The 13,733-nt window shown below is 37.9% G+C and overlaps 2 protein-coding genes across 2 annotated transcripts; both read left to right on the top strand.

Annotated features, from left to right (window-relative positions):
* The first annotated feature begins 1,341 nt into the window (after window positions 1–1,341).
* On the top strand, window positions 1,342–2,754 carry LOC132098364 (interferon gamma-related-like). Its single transcript, XM_059504501.1, has 4 exons — window positions 1,342–1,547; window positions 1,690–1,752; window positions 1,833–2,042; window positions 2,638–2,754. Exons 1-4 carry the CDS (start codon window positions 1,389–1,391, stop codon window positions 2,704–2,706), a joined length of 501 nt encoding a protein of 166 aa, XP_059360484.1. The 5' UTR covers window positions 1,342–1,388; the 3' UTR covers window positions 2,707–2,754.
* A 4,022-nt stretch (window positions 2,755–6,776) lies between these two features.
* LOC132098363 (interferon gamma-related-like) lies at window positions 6,777–8,068 on the top strand. The gene is made up of 4 exons (XM_059504500.1): window positions 6,777–6,992; window positions 7,259–7,321; window positions 7,409–7,618; window positions 7,726–8,068. The coding sequence occupies exons 1-4, from the start codon at window positions 6,813–6,815 to the stop codon at window positions 7,843–7,845; spliced, it is 573 nt and encodes a 190-aa protein (XP_059360483.1). The 5' UTR covers window positions 6,777–6,812; the 3' UTR covers window positions 7,846–8,068.
* The last annotated feature ends 5,665 nt before the right edge of the window (window positions 8,069–13,733 follow it).

Below are 13,733 nucleotides of genomic sequence, written 5' to 3'. Positions count from 1 at the left end.
ATATTGTTTTAAATGCAGTGACAGGCTGGATTAAGATGATTTCTGAGGTTCAGATTCAAAGAAGTGATGTTGCTTCACCACAGTATGTTTGAGGGGAATTCAACTGAAAAACTATGTGGCCACAGGCTGTAAAATGTAACTTAAGCAAATTTTAAGTAAACCACGGATCAACCACCAATGCTATAGAAATGCATATGGGATCAAAAATACAAAATATGCATAATGTTTGATTTGATCTTTTAGCAGTTTTGTAATGAGAAAGTCTTAGTCAGTAACAGGTGCACGTTAAAATCTAAACAAATACACATGCAGGCATGCATTTAGGAATGCATGTACATAAAGAGTCACAAAAAATGTGGATGCATGTTTTACATACTCATCTACATTTACAAAAGAAGCAAATACCATGCAATAAACTACAGGAATATACCATCACTTGTCTTGCGTATTTGAAACGTGACATGGAAGAGATGGATGTAAAATCATAAAAAGAGGTCTGACATTACCACAAGTACCCAATGAATGCTCATTTCTGCAATATCAGCATGTAAATCACGTATGTCTTAAAAATTCATAATTTTAAGATAAATATACAACATTATGAGATACTAAGTCATAACTGAGAAAAACCAAAATTATGACAAAAATAAGAAACTGATATTGAGACATTAAGTCATAATTATGACCTAAAACCTGAAATCGCAACATAAAAAAGACATTTCGATTATGACTCATACTTTTTCATACTTTCAATTATGTCAGTTTCAACATTTTTACTTCATAATATCATGACAATCTTTTCATCTCATATTAGATTTTGTATGTCATAATTAGATTTTTTTCTCAGCATTTTGACTTTAACATGAAAAATCTGAGTTATGTCATTATTATGATTTACCAAAGGAAGGTTTATTTTTTTATTTTTTTTTAACTGTAGCAACAGGCTTCACTAAACAAATGCTATACTTGCATTACACAACAAGCAGGAATAAGAATAGCCATCAGTTATTGCAGTATATGTGATGGTGATCCAGTTTTAAATTTGCTGAGTCATAGTTGTATGTATAGCTACCCAGTTTCTTGAAGGCTTTTTCTGTGGCTTGCAACCATGGAAATATTCAATAAACCACAATCATATGAATCCTCATTAAAGCTGCCCATTGGGTATGGGGTTGGGTAAAAGCAGGATATCTCCAGAATAAAGGAAGCGTTTTTTAGAAAATGGTGTCACAGAAACCCCAAAACCAGATGGGCATCCCCTGTCACCCTCATGTCATTGCCCTTAAGTTGTGCATATAAACCCACAGCCCCATCCTCGTCAAAATCACTCACCTGCTGACGAGCGTCACATTCGGGCACCGTTTTTACAGCTGTGTGTTTAGCCAAAAATGTATTCTTTGCTTAACATGATGCACTTGATATGTGCATTTCTCTTAATAGTGTCTCCTCAAGGAATCGGCGGAGCCAGACTTCCACGGTCCCAAAATGACAAAGAGCAAATGCTGAAGAAAGTAGAAGAAAAAATCCAACCTCTGCAAATGCATTATGTAAGTGATGTTTAATGGCAACTTCTTCAGCAACTTTAAATATGTTTGTGCAAGCATCGAGTTTGGTATTGCCGTATGGTGATGCTAGTATGGAGCAATGCAATTAACTTATGAAAAACACTCTTTTATGTCTGCTTTTTAGCATACCACTGGAATGGAATGGTTTGGAAAGTCTGCTTTTGTTTCTCATCTGCACCAGCTGAATGTAAGTATTTAAACCGTTGTTACTGTCGCTAATGCTAAAATCTGAAAAAACAAGATGCTAATGATACTTCTTTCTTTTAGTCCAAGGCTTCCTGCACTTGTGAGTCTCTGCTGCTTGATAGAATGCTGAACCTCTCTGAAACGATTTTCCAAGACATGAGGGGGAAAGCTGAGAATGAAGACACAAAAACCAGCCTAAAATATATAATGACTGAGGTGAAAATGCTGAGACACAAGTATAGTGAAGAACAGAAAGTATGGAAGGAGCTTCAGGACATTCACTCAATCGAGGTACAAATAAAGAGTATAAAAGTTGTCCAGAAATGTTGTGCTGATTGCCAGTATTTTAATTTCTAGTTGATCTGTAACCACTGTTGGGGTGTAATGCATTACTTTTAACGTGAGTAACGTAATCAGGTTTCTTTTTTTCAAGGAAGTAGTAAAGTAATGCATTATTTTTAAAATAGCAATGAAGTATCTGAATTACTTGTTCAAATCAATAATGCAAGTTACATTGTTTTAACATTTATTCACTGATACCTCTCCTGTCCCAGTGTTGAGAGAAATTGGGAGTGAGGTGTAGAGGCACTTCCTTCAGCTGGAGGCTTATTAAATTTCACTTTTGGTGTGAAAGGGCCTTTACAGTTGCCAAAAATGTAACGTTGGGCTTTTTGTTATTAAAAAGCAAGCAAGAAAGCCCAGTCCAGGTGACAAAAAGTAAAGCGAAACTAACATGATGCATTATTTTCCATAAAGGCAATTAATTGCTTTTTAATATGCAATATTGTAATGCATTACTTTTTAAAAGTAATTTTCTCCAACACTGTCTGTAACTAAAGTTAAATGTTGGTTATGATATATGATTTGTATGTTTGTCCCCAACCAGGTGAAAAATGCCACAATCCAAAAAGGAATCCTAAATTCCTTTCTCATTTTGTATGATCTGGCCTACTGAGGAAGACCAACAGAAACAATCTCCAGGACAAGAGTCATCTTAATTTCTCTGGCTGCATAGTCAAATATTTAAATTATTATTATTTATTATCACACTGGCCTATGAAACAAATAAAATTACAAGTTTTGCATTAATTTATGTCTTGTGTGATTATTTATAAAATGCACCTACAAAAAGATGTTCATAAAAGTTTTGAAGTTTTATAAATAAATAAAGATGGCTTGTAAAAGCTGGCTCCCTAAGAAGAAAGTCTTGCATGAACTAGTATAAAAACCACAAAATTCTCAAAATCTATTTAATTCAAGAAAGCGAAAGCTATTACCGATGGGAAACTTTGACATCAGTTCTCCTTTTGGAGTCGTTGTCAAATGCAAGATATACATAAAATAATAATCTAAGATACTTTTATAGTTCATATTTTTTTGCGCTCTGCAATGAAGATGAGGCAGGGATATATTTGGAAGAGTGAGGGAATGGGAAACTTCACTTTATAACTTAAGTGAGATTCAAACCTATATATTCAAACCTACTTTTTTGGAATCGGGTTTGTACTTTCTTCAGAGGTTTGCATGACACATTGAAGTCTTGGATCCCACATGAGAGATGAGATGTGGGATCCAAGACTTCAATGTGTCATGCAAACCGCTGAAGAAAGTACAAACCCGATTCCAAAAAAGTTAGGACTCTGTATTAAATTACAGTGTAAAAGTAAAATGTACAAAAGTAAATTGTGAATAAAAAAAAATGCAATAATTTACAAATCTCATAAACTTATATTTTATGCACAATAGAATATAGATAACATATCAAATGTTGAAAGTGAGACATTTTGAAATGTCATGCCAAGTTGGGACAGGTAGCAATAAAAGGCCGGACAAGTTAAATGTACAAATAAGGAACAGCTGGAGGACCAATATACATTTACATTTAATCATTTAGCAGACACTTTTATCCAAAGGGCCTTACAAATGAGAACAATAGAAGCAATCAGATCAACAAGAGAATAACAACAGTATACAAGTGCCATGACAAGTCTCTGTTAGTCTAGTACAGAACACGTAGCCAGGTGTATTTTTATTTTTATTTTATAACAAGAATATGAAAGACAAGAAAAGGAAAGTGCTAGTATTAGTTGGTTAAGTGCTGGCGAAAAATATGAGTCTTTAGATGTTTCTTGAAAATGAGTAAAGACTCAGCTGTACGAACTGAGATAAGCTGGGCACAGTCCAGGAAAAGGTCCGTGAGAGTGATTTTGAACCTCTTTGGGATGGCACCACAAGGCGTTGTTCACTTGCAGAGTGCTAACTTCTGGAGGGCACATAAGATTTAACCAGTGAGTTTAGGTATATTGGTGCCGTGCCAGTGGTCGTCTTGTAGGGAAGCATCCGTACCTTGAATTTGATGCTAGCGGATGAGGAGAGGAGTAACGTGAGCTTTTTTTTTGCTCATTGAAGACAACCCTCGCTGCTGCATTCTGGATAAGTTGCAGAGGCTTGACAGTACATGCAGGAAGGCCCGCCAGGAGAGCATTACAATAGTCCAGTCTGGAGAGAACAAGAGCTTGGACAAGAAGTTGTGGCTTGCTCTGACAGGAAGGGTCTAATCTTCCTAATGTTGTATATGGCAAATCTGCAGGACTAGGTTGTTGTAGCAATATGGTCTGTGAAGCTTAACTGATGATCCATCACAACTCGTAGGTTTCTGGCTGTCCTGGAAGGAGTTATAGTTGACGAACCCAGCTGTATATAGAAGTTGTGATGAAACGATTGTGATGAACCAATGGGTCAGCTGGAATCACCAGCAGTTCTATTTATATTGACCTAATAATTTGCAACTTATTAGGTCAATTGGCAACATGATTGGGTATAAAAAGAGCCTCTCAGAGAGTGGCAGTGTCTCTCAGAAGTCAAGATGGGCAGAGGATCATCAATTCCCCCAATGCTGCGGCAAAAAATTATGGAGCAATATCAGAAAGGAGTTTCTCAGATAAAAATTGCAAAGAGTTTAAAGTTATCATCATCTACAGTGCATATTATCATCCAAAGATTCAGAGAATCTGGAACAATCTCTGTGCGTAAGGGTCAAGGCCGGAAAACCATACTGGATGCCCATGATCTTCGGGACCTTAGACGGCACAGCATCACATACAGGAATGCTACTGTAATGGAAATCACAACATGGGCTCAGGAAAACTTCCAGAAAACATTGTCAGTGAACACAATCCACTGTGCCATTCGCTGTTGCCGGCTAAAACTCTATAGGTCAAAAAAGAAGCCATATCTAAACATGATCCAGAAGTGCAGGCATTTTCTCTGGGCCAGGGCTCATTTAAAATGGACTGTGGCAAACTGTGGAAAACTGTTCTGTGGTCAGACAAATCAAAATTTGAAGTTCTTTTTGGAAAACCATGTCATCCGGACTAACGAGAACAAGGCCAACCAAAGTTGTTATCAGCGCTCAGTTCAGAAGCCTGCATCTCTGATGGTATGGGGTTGCATGAGTGCGTGTGGCATGGGCAGCTTACACATCTGGAAAGGCACCATCAATGCTGAAAGGTATATCCAGAGACGTTGTCTCTTCCGGACCACATACTGCATCAATTACAAAATCATGGCTGTGTAGAAGAAGGGATCCGTGTACTGAAATGGCCAGCCTGCAATCCAGATATTTCACCCAACACATTTGGCACATCATAAATAGGAAGATGCGACAAAGAAGACCTAAGACAGTTGAGCAACTATAAGCTTGTATTAGACAAAAATGGCACAACATTCCTATTCCTAAACTTGAGCAACTTGTCTCCTCAGTAATTTGCAGACTGTTATAAAAAGAAGAGGGGATGCCACACATTGATAAACATGTCCTTGTCCCAACTTTTTTGAGACGTGATGATGCCATAAAATTCAACTTATTTTCCCCTTACAATGATACATTTTCTCAGTTTAAACATTTTATATGTCATCTATGTTGTATTCTGAATAAAATATTGAAATTACTGCATTCTGTTTTTATTCACAATTTGTACAGTGTCCCAACATTTTTGGAATCGAGTTTGTATTTGATAATAACTTTATATAACTCTAATAACCTGCACTGCATTCAAGGTACAAATTTTATCAGTTCACACTTTCCCTGGGAATCCAACCCACAACCTTGAAACCGTTTCCGCCAACTTACATAGAAGAAACAATTCCTGAAACTTGCACTGTACTTCACTGTCCATCCCTTTAGCATACTATGCACAACTTCATTTACATCTTCAACATGTTTTTAGGATTTCTGAGGTTTAGATTCAGAGAACTGATGTTTGTTGCTACACCACAGTATGTTTGAAAGGAAATTCAACTGAAAAGCTATGTGGCCACAATCAGAAAGCTGTAGATTAAGCAAATTTCCATCAGCACAAATTTACCAGCAATTCAAATTAATGCATGTTGAATGAAAAGTACCAAAATTATGCAGTATGTTTACATTAATGCAGTATGCAGGACTGACTTTTTCAGTATGTGGTGCATTTGCAGTACCAAATATACAAGGTATGTATGCATACATATGCACTTTCACACATGTAAACAAACACTTGTGGTCAAATGCATATGCATCAAATTCAGACATATGCAATTACAGATATGCATGCAAAAAATGCATATTGATTAATGGCAGTTAGATTTAGTTGGCATATATGAAAGCAGTTGATGCGACTGATAAGTAGTTTCATTTTCACACAAAAAATAATATCTGATGAAGACCCAACTTTCAGTTTGGTAATGACTAATTACGTGCGCATGTTAACAAGCCCTCAACCCAGTTTCATGGTTTTCCAAAAGTAGATTGCAAACTTGACTATCCACAAAGGCCACTGTGTCTGGCCATACGAATCCTTATGAATAATAATTTGTTCCTGGGCTATAGGGGTTAGTGCAACGTCACTCACTTAAGAGCATCACATCTCTGATTTATAGGAAACTTTCATAGAAAATTAGCCCACGGAAACCCCAAAACCCAAGCACATCCACTGTGCGCTTATATAAACCCCCAGTCCCTTTCCGATCATCAACACTTACCTGCTGACTAGCTTCAGGTCACAACGTCGTGTGTCAAGTCGCATGGTTCACAGCACTGAAACACAAACACAAAGAATGGATTTTTGGTTCAACATGTTGCTGCTGTGTGGACTTCTGTTAATATCGTCTCTTCAGACAACCAACGCATTCAGATTTCGACGGTCCGAAAGCAAAGAGAGCCCCAAGCTGGAAACATATATCCGTAATCTTCGATTGCACTATGTAAGTGATGTCTACTGTCATGAACTTCTGCAGCGGGTTTGAAAGCAACTCAGTCTGTGTAAGCAAGATGACTTTAGATGCAACTCATAACTGGATGCTGTAGTTTGGTCTTGCAGCTAATATTAGCAGGAAGACCAGGTGATTCAGAAACCACATCTATTGCACACTAAACATGATGACAGTTTGATCTTAGATTAGGGGTTAAGATTCACATGAAATACATAATATATTCATAACAGTCGCTATTTTTTGCCCTCATTCTTTAGAACACAGAAGGCCCAGAATGGATCGGAAAACACGTTTTTGTGTCTCATCTGGAACAGCTGAGTGTAAGTTTTTACTGTGAAAAAATGCTCAAATGTGAAAATGCAATTTAACATTTTTTATGTTGTACTAATGATACTTGTTTCTCCTAGTCCAAGGCTTCCTGCACTTGTCAAGCACTGCTGCTCGAAAGAATGCTGAAAATCTATGAAGACATTTTCCAAGACATGTTGCACAAATCTAAAGAGACAGAAGTGAAAGCCAATTTAACATATGTTATGACTAAGGTACATGATCTGAAACACAGGTACAGTCAAGAGCAGAAAGTATGGAGAGAGCTTCAGGACATTCACTCAATCAAGGTAAACATGAGGACAAGAGAACAAAACTGTACATTTTACTGAATTACTTACCACAATAGCCACAATATATGATATGATATCTGATACATATGTTTTTTCTCTCAAAGGTGAAAAATGGAACAATCCAAGGAGCATTAAATGATTTTCTCATGGTGTTTAAACAGGCCAAAACAGTAAAACCTGTCAAGCTGCAATCAGAAGATCCAAAAGCCCTGTCTCCCATGTAGTAAACTAGTGCTTTGCTATGTACTAGCCTATTTATTTATAAATTAATGGGAAATATTTATTTATTTTTTGTTTTATAATGTACTGTACTACACCATAACACAAAGGAACTTAACTTAAAATCTAACTTATTCTCATCACAAGTATGTTTGCATCAATTACAGTGTACTGAAACGGTGAATGTTTTTAACCTGTGGATTTGCTTGAAATATTTTGTGAGCTTAATGGCATATTTTGTGAATAAAACAACTTTTGCATTCATGTACGCCTTGGTTTGTTCAATAACAAACGTAACAAATTACACATTGTCATATTACACACACACACACACACACACACACACACACACACACGCATACAAAACAAACACCCTGCATGACGTTTGACACTAAAGTCAGAGCCAGTCTGCAAAAATTGGTTAGTCAGAATTCAGAGAAATCTGCATAGTGTATGATGTGGTTTTTTAGGTTCAGATACCATCCATGTTTGATATTTTGAACCAGTTTTAGATCACATATTTTCATTTGTCATGTGTCAGCTACACAATGCACATATTTTTGTATGTTGTTGTGATTGGAATTACTTGAAAGTCTGGTATTGTGTGATCCAAGACTTTAAGTGCATGGTGCTCAATTTTTCTTTGTAACCTTTCAAAACATCTGTTTTGGTTCTGATTATCATATTTATTGTGCTGGAATCATGCGTTTTTAAACCATATGAGTTTAAACTTCTGATATATGTTTTTCTGAGTGCACACATCCGAAGCACACTGACACAGCATGCTAGTACTATACTAAGTTACCATTCACACACAAGTTTACATTAAAAACACACGAGTTACAAAAACAGTTGGTTATGTCTGTGAAGGTAAACTGCTGGGAAATAAATCATGTTTATTTTAGATCTTTGTGGCAGCAGCAATATACAGTGAATAGATCAATAAATCCACTGCTCTGTTGTCTCTTTTGAGGATGGGACTCTAAATAATGTTCTGTGCTGTTCTGTGCAGCCAAAGACAGAACAGTTAGCATGTTTTGCTCAAACTTTCGCCATGGCATTAGAACTGGTACACCGTTGTCTCTTGCTAAATCAAAATGATGGTGCCGTGGGTATAAACTTACAGATTAAGGGCCGGTATTATTATAATGAGATCCCTTTGCCACATCACCAAGGGAGCGAATTCAGACGCGCTTGTTTTCTCAAACACTTGCAGAAAAAGGCTTACCGAAAACAAAGTTACTGGTTTAACCTTTTTCACGTTTCCTTGGTTGGTAGATGCACCAGGGACCAGATTATAGCACTTAAAACCTGGAAAAGTCAGATTTTCATGAGATGTCACCTTTAAATATTTGACACATTAAAGGGTCAGTGTCATACAAACAACCCATATGGTGAAGATATATGGATGTTATGAGGGTATAGGTGGGGATGCCATGAAAAGAAATGGTGTAAGGGCCAAACCCTTAATCATTATAAAGGTGACATTTAGTTGACACGCATAAGTACATGTAGGCTTAACAAGGACACTGTAAAATATGTGTTTTATTTTAATTGGAAGTTGATGCCATCTTAAAGGGTTATTTCATCCAAAAATGAAAATTATTTAATTAATGACTCATGTCGTTCCAAACCCGTAAGACCTCCGTTCATCTTCGGAACACAGTTTAAGATATTTTAGATTTAGTCCGGGAGCTTTCTGTCCCTCCATTGAAGCTGTGTGAACGGTGTACTGTCATCAAAGTAGTCTACATCATCAAAGTAGTCCATGTGACATCAGAGGGTCAGTTAGAATTTGTTGAAGCATCGAAAATTAAATTTTTTTACACAATACACAAAATTACTACTTTATTCAGCATTGTCTTCTCTTCCGGGTCTGTTGTGAGCGCGTTCATGATGCTGCTGACGTATGATGCTGCTGAGGTGTCTTCTGGTGCACCAAATAACAAAGATAACATGTCAGCAGCATCATACGTCAACAGTCACAGAAGTCGCTCTCACAACAAACAGAATAAAGTCATAATTTTTGTTATTTTTGGACCAAAATCTTTCTGACTGACCCTCTGATGTCACTAGGACTACTTTGATTATTTTTTTCTTACCTTTCTGGACATGGACAGTATACCGTACACACAGCTTCAATGGAGGGACTGAGAGCGCTCGGACTAAATCTAAAATATCTTAAATTGTGTTCCGAAGAGAAATGGAGGTCTTACTGGTCTGGAACGACATGAGGGTGAGTCATTAATGACATAATTTTCTGTAAAGTCGCTTTACAATGATTTGTATAGTAAAAAGCGATATACAAATAAACTTCAATTGAATTGAAAAGTGTCTGCATGATTATGACCCAATGTGAGCTCAGTTTCAGTAACCAGTGTCGGACCAGTGCCTGTTAAGTGTACCATTTTGGTTGGTGTGATTGTGACCCAATGCCGATGTTGGCTCAGTTTCAGTACCCAGACTTGGGACAGAACTGCCTAAGTGTACCATTTTAGTTGACGTGATTGTGGCCAAATTACAGTGGTTTCAGCTCAATTTCAGTGCCCAGGCTCGGGCCAGTAATGGCTAGTCCTTGTCATATGGAACATTTTGGATGAAAGGTTTGAACCCCTTACTTGATCACCAAAAAGATTCCCAACCACAAAACCACCAACAGCCCCGCCTAGTGGCATCCCCGGGATTCCAGGCGAGAAGATGCATGGTGGGCTCCATAGCAGTATCATGGTGCATTGTTTTAAAGGAAACTTCGGCTGTACAAGCCACATAGATCACACCTTCATCTCTTACTCGCTCTCACACATAACTATAAATACCCCCATTCACTCAAACACATGCATTCAGACGACTGCTAGGACACAAGAAAAAATTTAATTAAGATATTTTAGATTTAGTATGAGAGTTTTCTGTCCCTCCATTGAAGCTGTGTGCACGGTATACTGTCCATGTCCAGAAAGGTAAGAAAAACATCATCAAAGTAGTCCATGTGACGTCAGAGGGTCAGTTAGAATTTGTTGAAGCATCGAAAATTAATTTTTTTTACACAATATACAAAATTACTACTTTATTCAGCATTGTCTTCTCTTCTGGGTCTGTTGTGAGCGCGTTCATGATGCTGCTGAGGTGTTTTCTGGTGCGCCCAATAACAAAGATAACATGTCAGCAGCATCATACGTCAACAGTCACAGAAGACGACACAAGGTAAGAGATTGGGAAAGTGCTGTGGGGAGTTGATAAATGATAAATGCCAAGATCTGGCATGAAACTCTAGATGGCGCAGGCTGATGGGTCCAAACTGATGATATTCACATCATTAAACTACTTTGCACAAGCTGATTGGTTCATGTTGCATGCATCAAGTGAACTTGCTGCTTTCAATCTAAATGGCTGGTTAGCATTTACAAGAGCAGTTTGCAGGTCACAACAAACAGAATAAATTCGTAATTTTTGTTATTTTTGGACCAAAATCTTTCTGACTGACCCTCTGATGTCACTAGGACTACTTTGATTATGTTTTTCTTACCTTTCTGGACATGGACAGTATACCGTACACACAGCTTCAATGGAGGGACTGAGAGCTCTCAGACTAAATCTAAAATATCTTAAACTGTTTTCAGAAGAGAAATGGAGGTCTTACTGGTTTGGAACGACATGAGGGTGAGTCATTAATGACATAATTTTCTGTAAAGTCGCTTTACAATGATTTGTATAGTAAAAAGCGATATACAAATAAACTTCAATTGAATTGAAAAGTGTCTGCATGATTATGACCCAATTTGAGCTCAGTTTCAGTAACCAGTGTCAGACCAGTGCCTGTTAAGTGTACCATTTTGGTTGGTGTGATTGTGACCCAATGCCGATGTTGTTGGCTCAGTTTCAGTACCCAGTCTTGGGACAGAACTGCCTAAGTGTACCATTTTAGTTGACGTGATTGTGGCCAAATGCCAGTGGTTTCAGCTCAATTTCAGTGCCCAGACTTGGGCCAGTAATGGCTAAGTGTTTCATTTCTCAACATTGTGACTGTGGTCCAATGCGGGTGGGGGTGTTTAGATGGGGACTTAGTTTTAGTACCCAGACTTGGGCCAGTACTGGCTAAGTGGCACAATTCTTTGTTGGCATAATTGTGGCCCAGTATCGGCTCTGTTTCATTACCCAGACTCAGGCCAGTACTGGCTAAGTGTTTCAATTCTTGATTGTGATCAAGACATGATTGTGGCCCAATGCTGGCAGTTTTGGCAGCCGGACTGAGGGGAGTGTATTTGGGATGATTTTGGGGCATCATTCATCCCATGTCCATGCTGAGTCTGGCAATCACAGCCTGCAGAATAATAATGGCAAGGACATGTTCTGTATATTTTCCAATATAGAATGACTGGTTACATTCTCATATGATTATGGATGTTTAGTATGGGAACCCTGGATTTCACTTCAGTCTCTTACTGCATTTTAAGTCCTTGTCATATGGAACATTTTGGATGAACGGTTTGGATGATAAGCCTTTTACTTATCATGGTATAAACCATCCAACTTCCAGTTTGATTAATTATCTCTGGTTTGTACTCAGAATATCAGTACATGTTTAACATGAGGTGCAAAATATGGGTTTTTCAGCTGATGAATAATGTAAATGAAACAGTGCAAAGTAAGCGGTTCATAGAAGGAATATCCTTTTTGGTTTCTACGTAGTCTGTATGATGTACATTGAGGAGTCTGGGGTAACACCTCATACAACCACAGCCGTGGAAAATCAACCACGCCGACGATACTCAATTGGAAAATGCGACATACCTCCAACACTGAGGTCTGGAGTGTCTGAGTGGCAGCCGATAGGAACCGAAAACATAATTTATTTTTATATTCTTTCATTGATATTTCCCATTTTACCATTACGTAATTGGTTGGAGGACCTTAATCATGACAAAAAAAAAAACCTAGCTAAATGAAGTGGCCTTCAGGTGGCTTTCTCTGTTCTTACTTACAGTAGATGTAGTATCACCTCAAGTGACCTAACAGAAAAAATGAATTCTCCCTTTTTGAAAGTGTACCTGTCTCACACCACTCATCACATTTAAGTCTGTCTTCCTCTCATTCTCTTTGTCATTCTCTCTCTTTCTCTGTGCGCAGGGCAAAGCTGATGAAGTGTTAAAACCTCAAACGCCGGTTGCATCTCCTGACGAGCAACAGCACAACTCAATTTTTCTGCAGTCATTCAAAAAGTCCTTCTTTATATACATCATCTTTTTTTTAGCTCCATGTGGGTTTCTGAAGAACTACTAGTGAAGTGTTTCAGCCTACTTTTGTTAGTTTTTCCACCAACTGCATCTAAGAGAAAAGCTACAAAAAAGTCAAGGTTAATTACTCTTCTGCTAAATGCCACAAGCTTTAATCAATAAAACAAACAAACAAAAAACTTCTGATTTCCTTGCTATCAGACTGCATAAAAGTGCTGTGTGGACTGTGTATTGCACATCATTGCATGTAGAAGCTGAAAAATAAATTAGCATAGTAAGTGGGTATAAGATCAAAATTTACTAAATGTGGTGCAAGGTTATTATTTGAAACCCTAGGATAAGAGGATAAGAAGAAAAACACTACTTCCTTCTCAAATGGGAGACATTCATGCATAAGCATCATTGTAGTGGGCCCATGAGTCCTGAACCCCTTACTTGATCACCAAAAAGATTCCCAACCACAAAACCACCAACAGCCCCGCCTAGTGGCATCCCCGGGATTCCAGGCGAGAAGATGCGTGGTGGGCTCCATAGCAGTATCATGGTGCATTGTTTTAAAGGAAACTTCGGCTGTAAAAGCCACATAGATCACACCTTCATTACTGCTCGCTCTATAAATACCCCCATTCACTCAAACACATGCATTCAGACGATTGCACGAG

The sequence above is a fragment of the Carassius carassius genome, chromosome 22 (genome assembly GCF_963082965.1).
Source record: "Carassius carassius chromosome 22, fCarCar2.1, whole genome shotgun sequence".
Lineage (NCBI taxonomy): Eukaryota > Metazoa > Chordata > Actinopteri > Cypriniformes > Cyprinidae > Carassius > Carassius carassius.
This window is presented reverse-complemented; position numbering and strand designations above follow the sequence as displayed.

What these genes read in the sequence shown, in the direction of transcription:
- LOC132098364 (XM_059504501.1), top strand. Translation starts at nt 1,389, where the DNA reads ATGTATTCTTTGCTTAACATGATGCACTTGATATGTGCATTTCTCTTA. An exon ending in AACCTCTGCAAATGCATTAT is followed by an intron (nt 1,548 to 1,689) that starts GTAAGTGATGTT and finishes TCTGCTTTTTAG; the next exon opens with CATACCACTGGAATGGAATG. An exon ending in AGGACATTCACTCAATCGAG is followed by an intron (nt 2,043 to 2,637) that starts GTACAAATAAAG and finishes GTCCCCAACCAG; the next exon opens with GTGAAAAATGCCACAATCCA.
- LOC132098363 (XM_059504500.1), top strand. Translation starts at nt 6,813, where the DNA reads ATGGTTCACAGCACTGAAACACAAACACAAAGAATGGATTTTTGGTTC. An exon ending in CTCATCTGGAACAGCTGAGT is followed by an intron (nt 7,322 to 7,408) that starts GTAAGTTTTTAC and finishes TGTTTCTCCTAG; the next exon opens with TCCAAGGCTTCCTGCACTTG. An exon ending in AGGACATTCACTCAATCAAG is followed by an intron (nt 7,619 to 7,725) that starts GTAAACATGAGG and finishes TTTCTCTCAAAG; the next exon opens with GTGAAAAATGGAACAATCCA.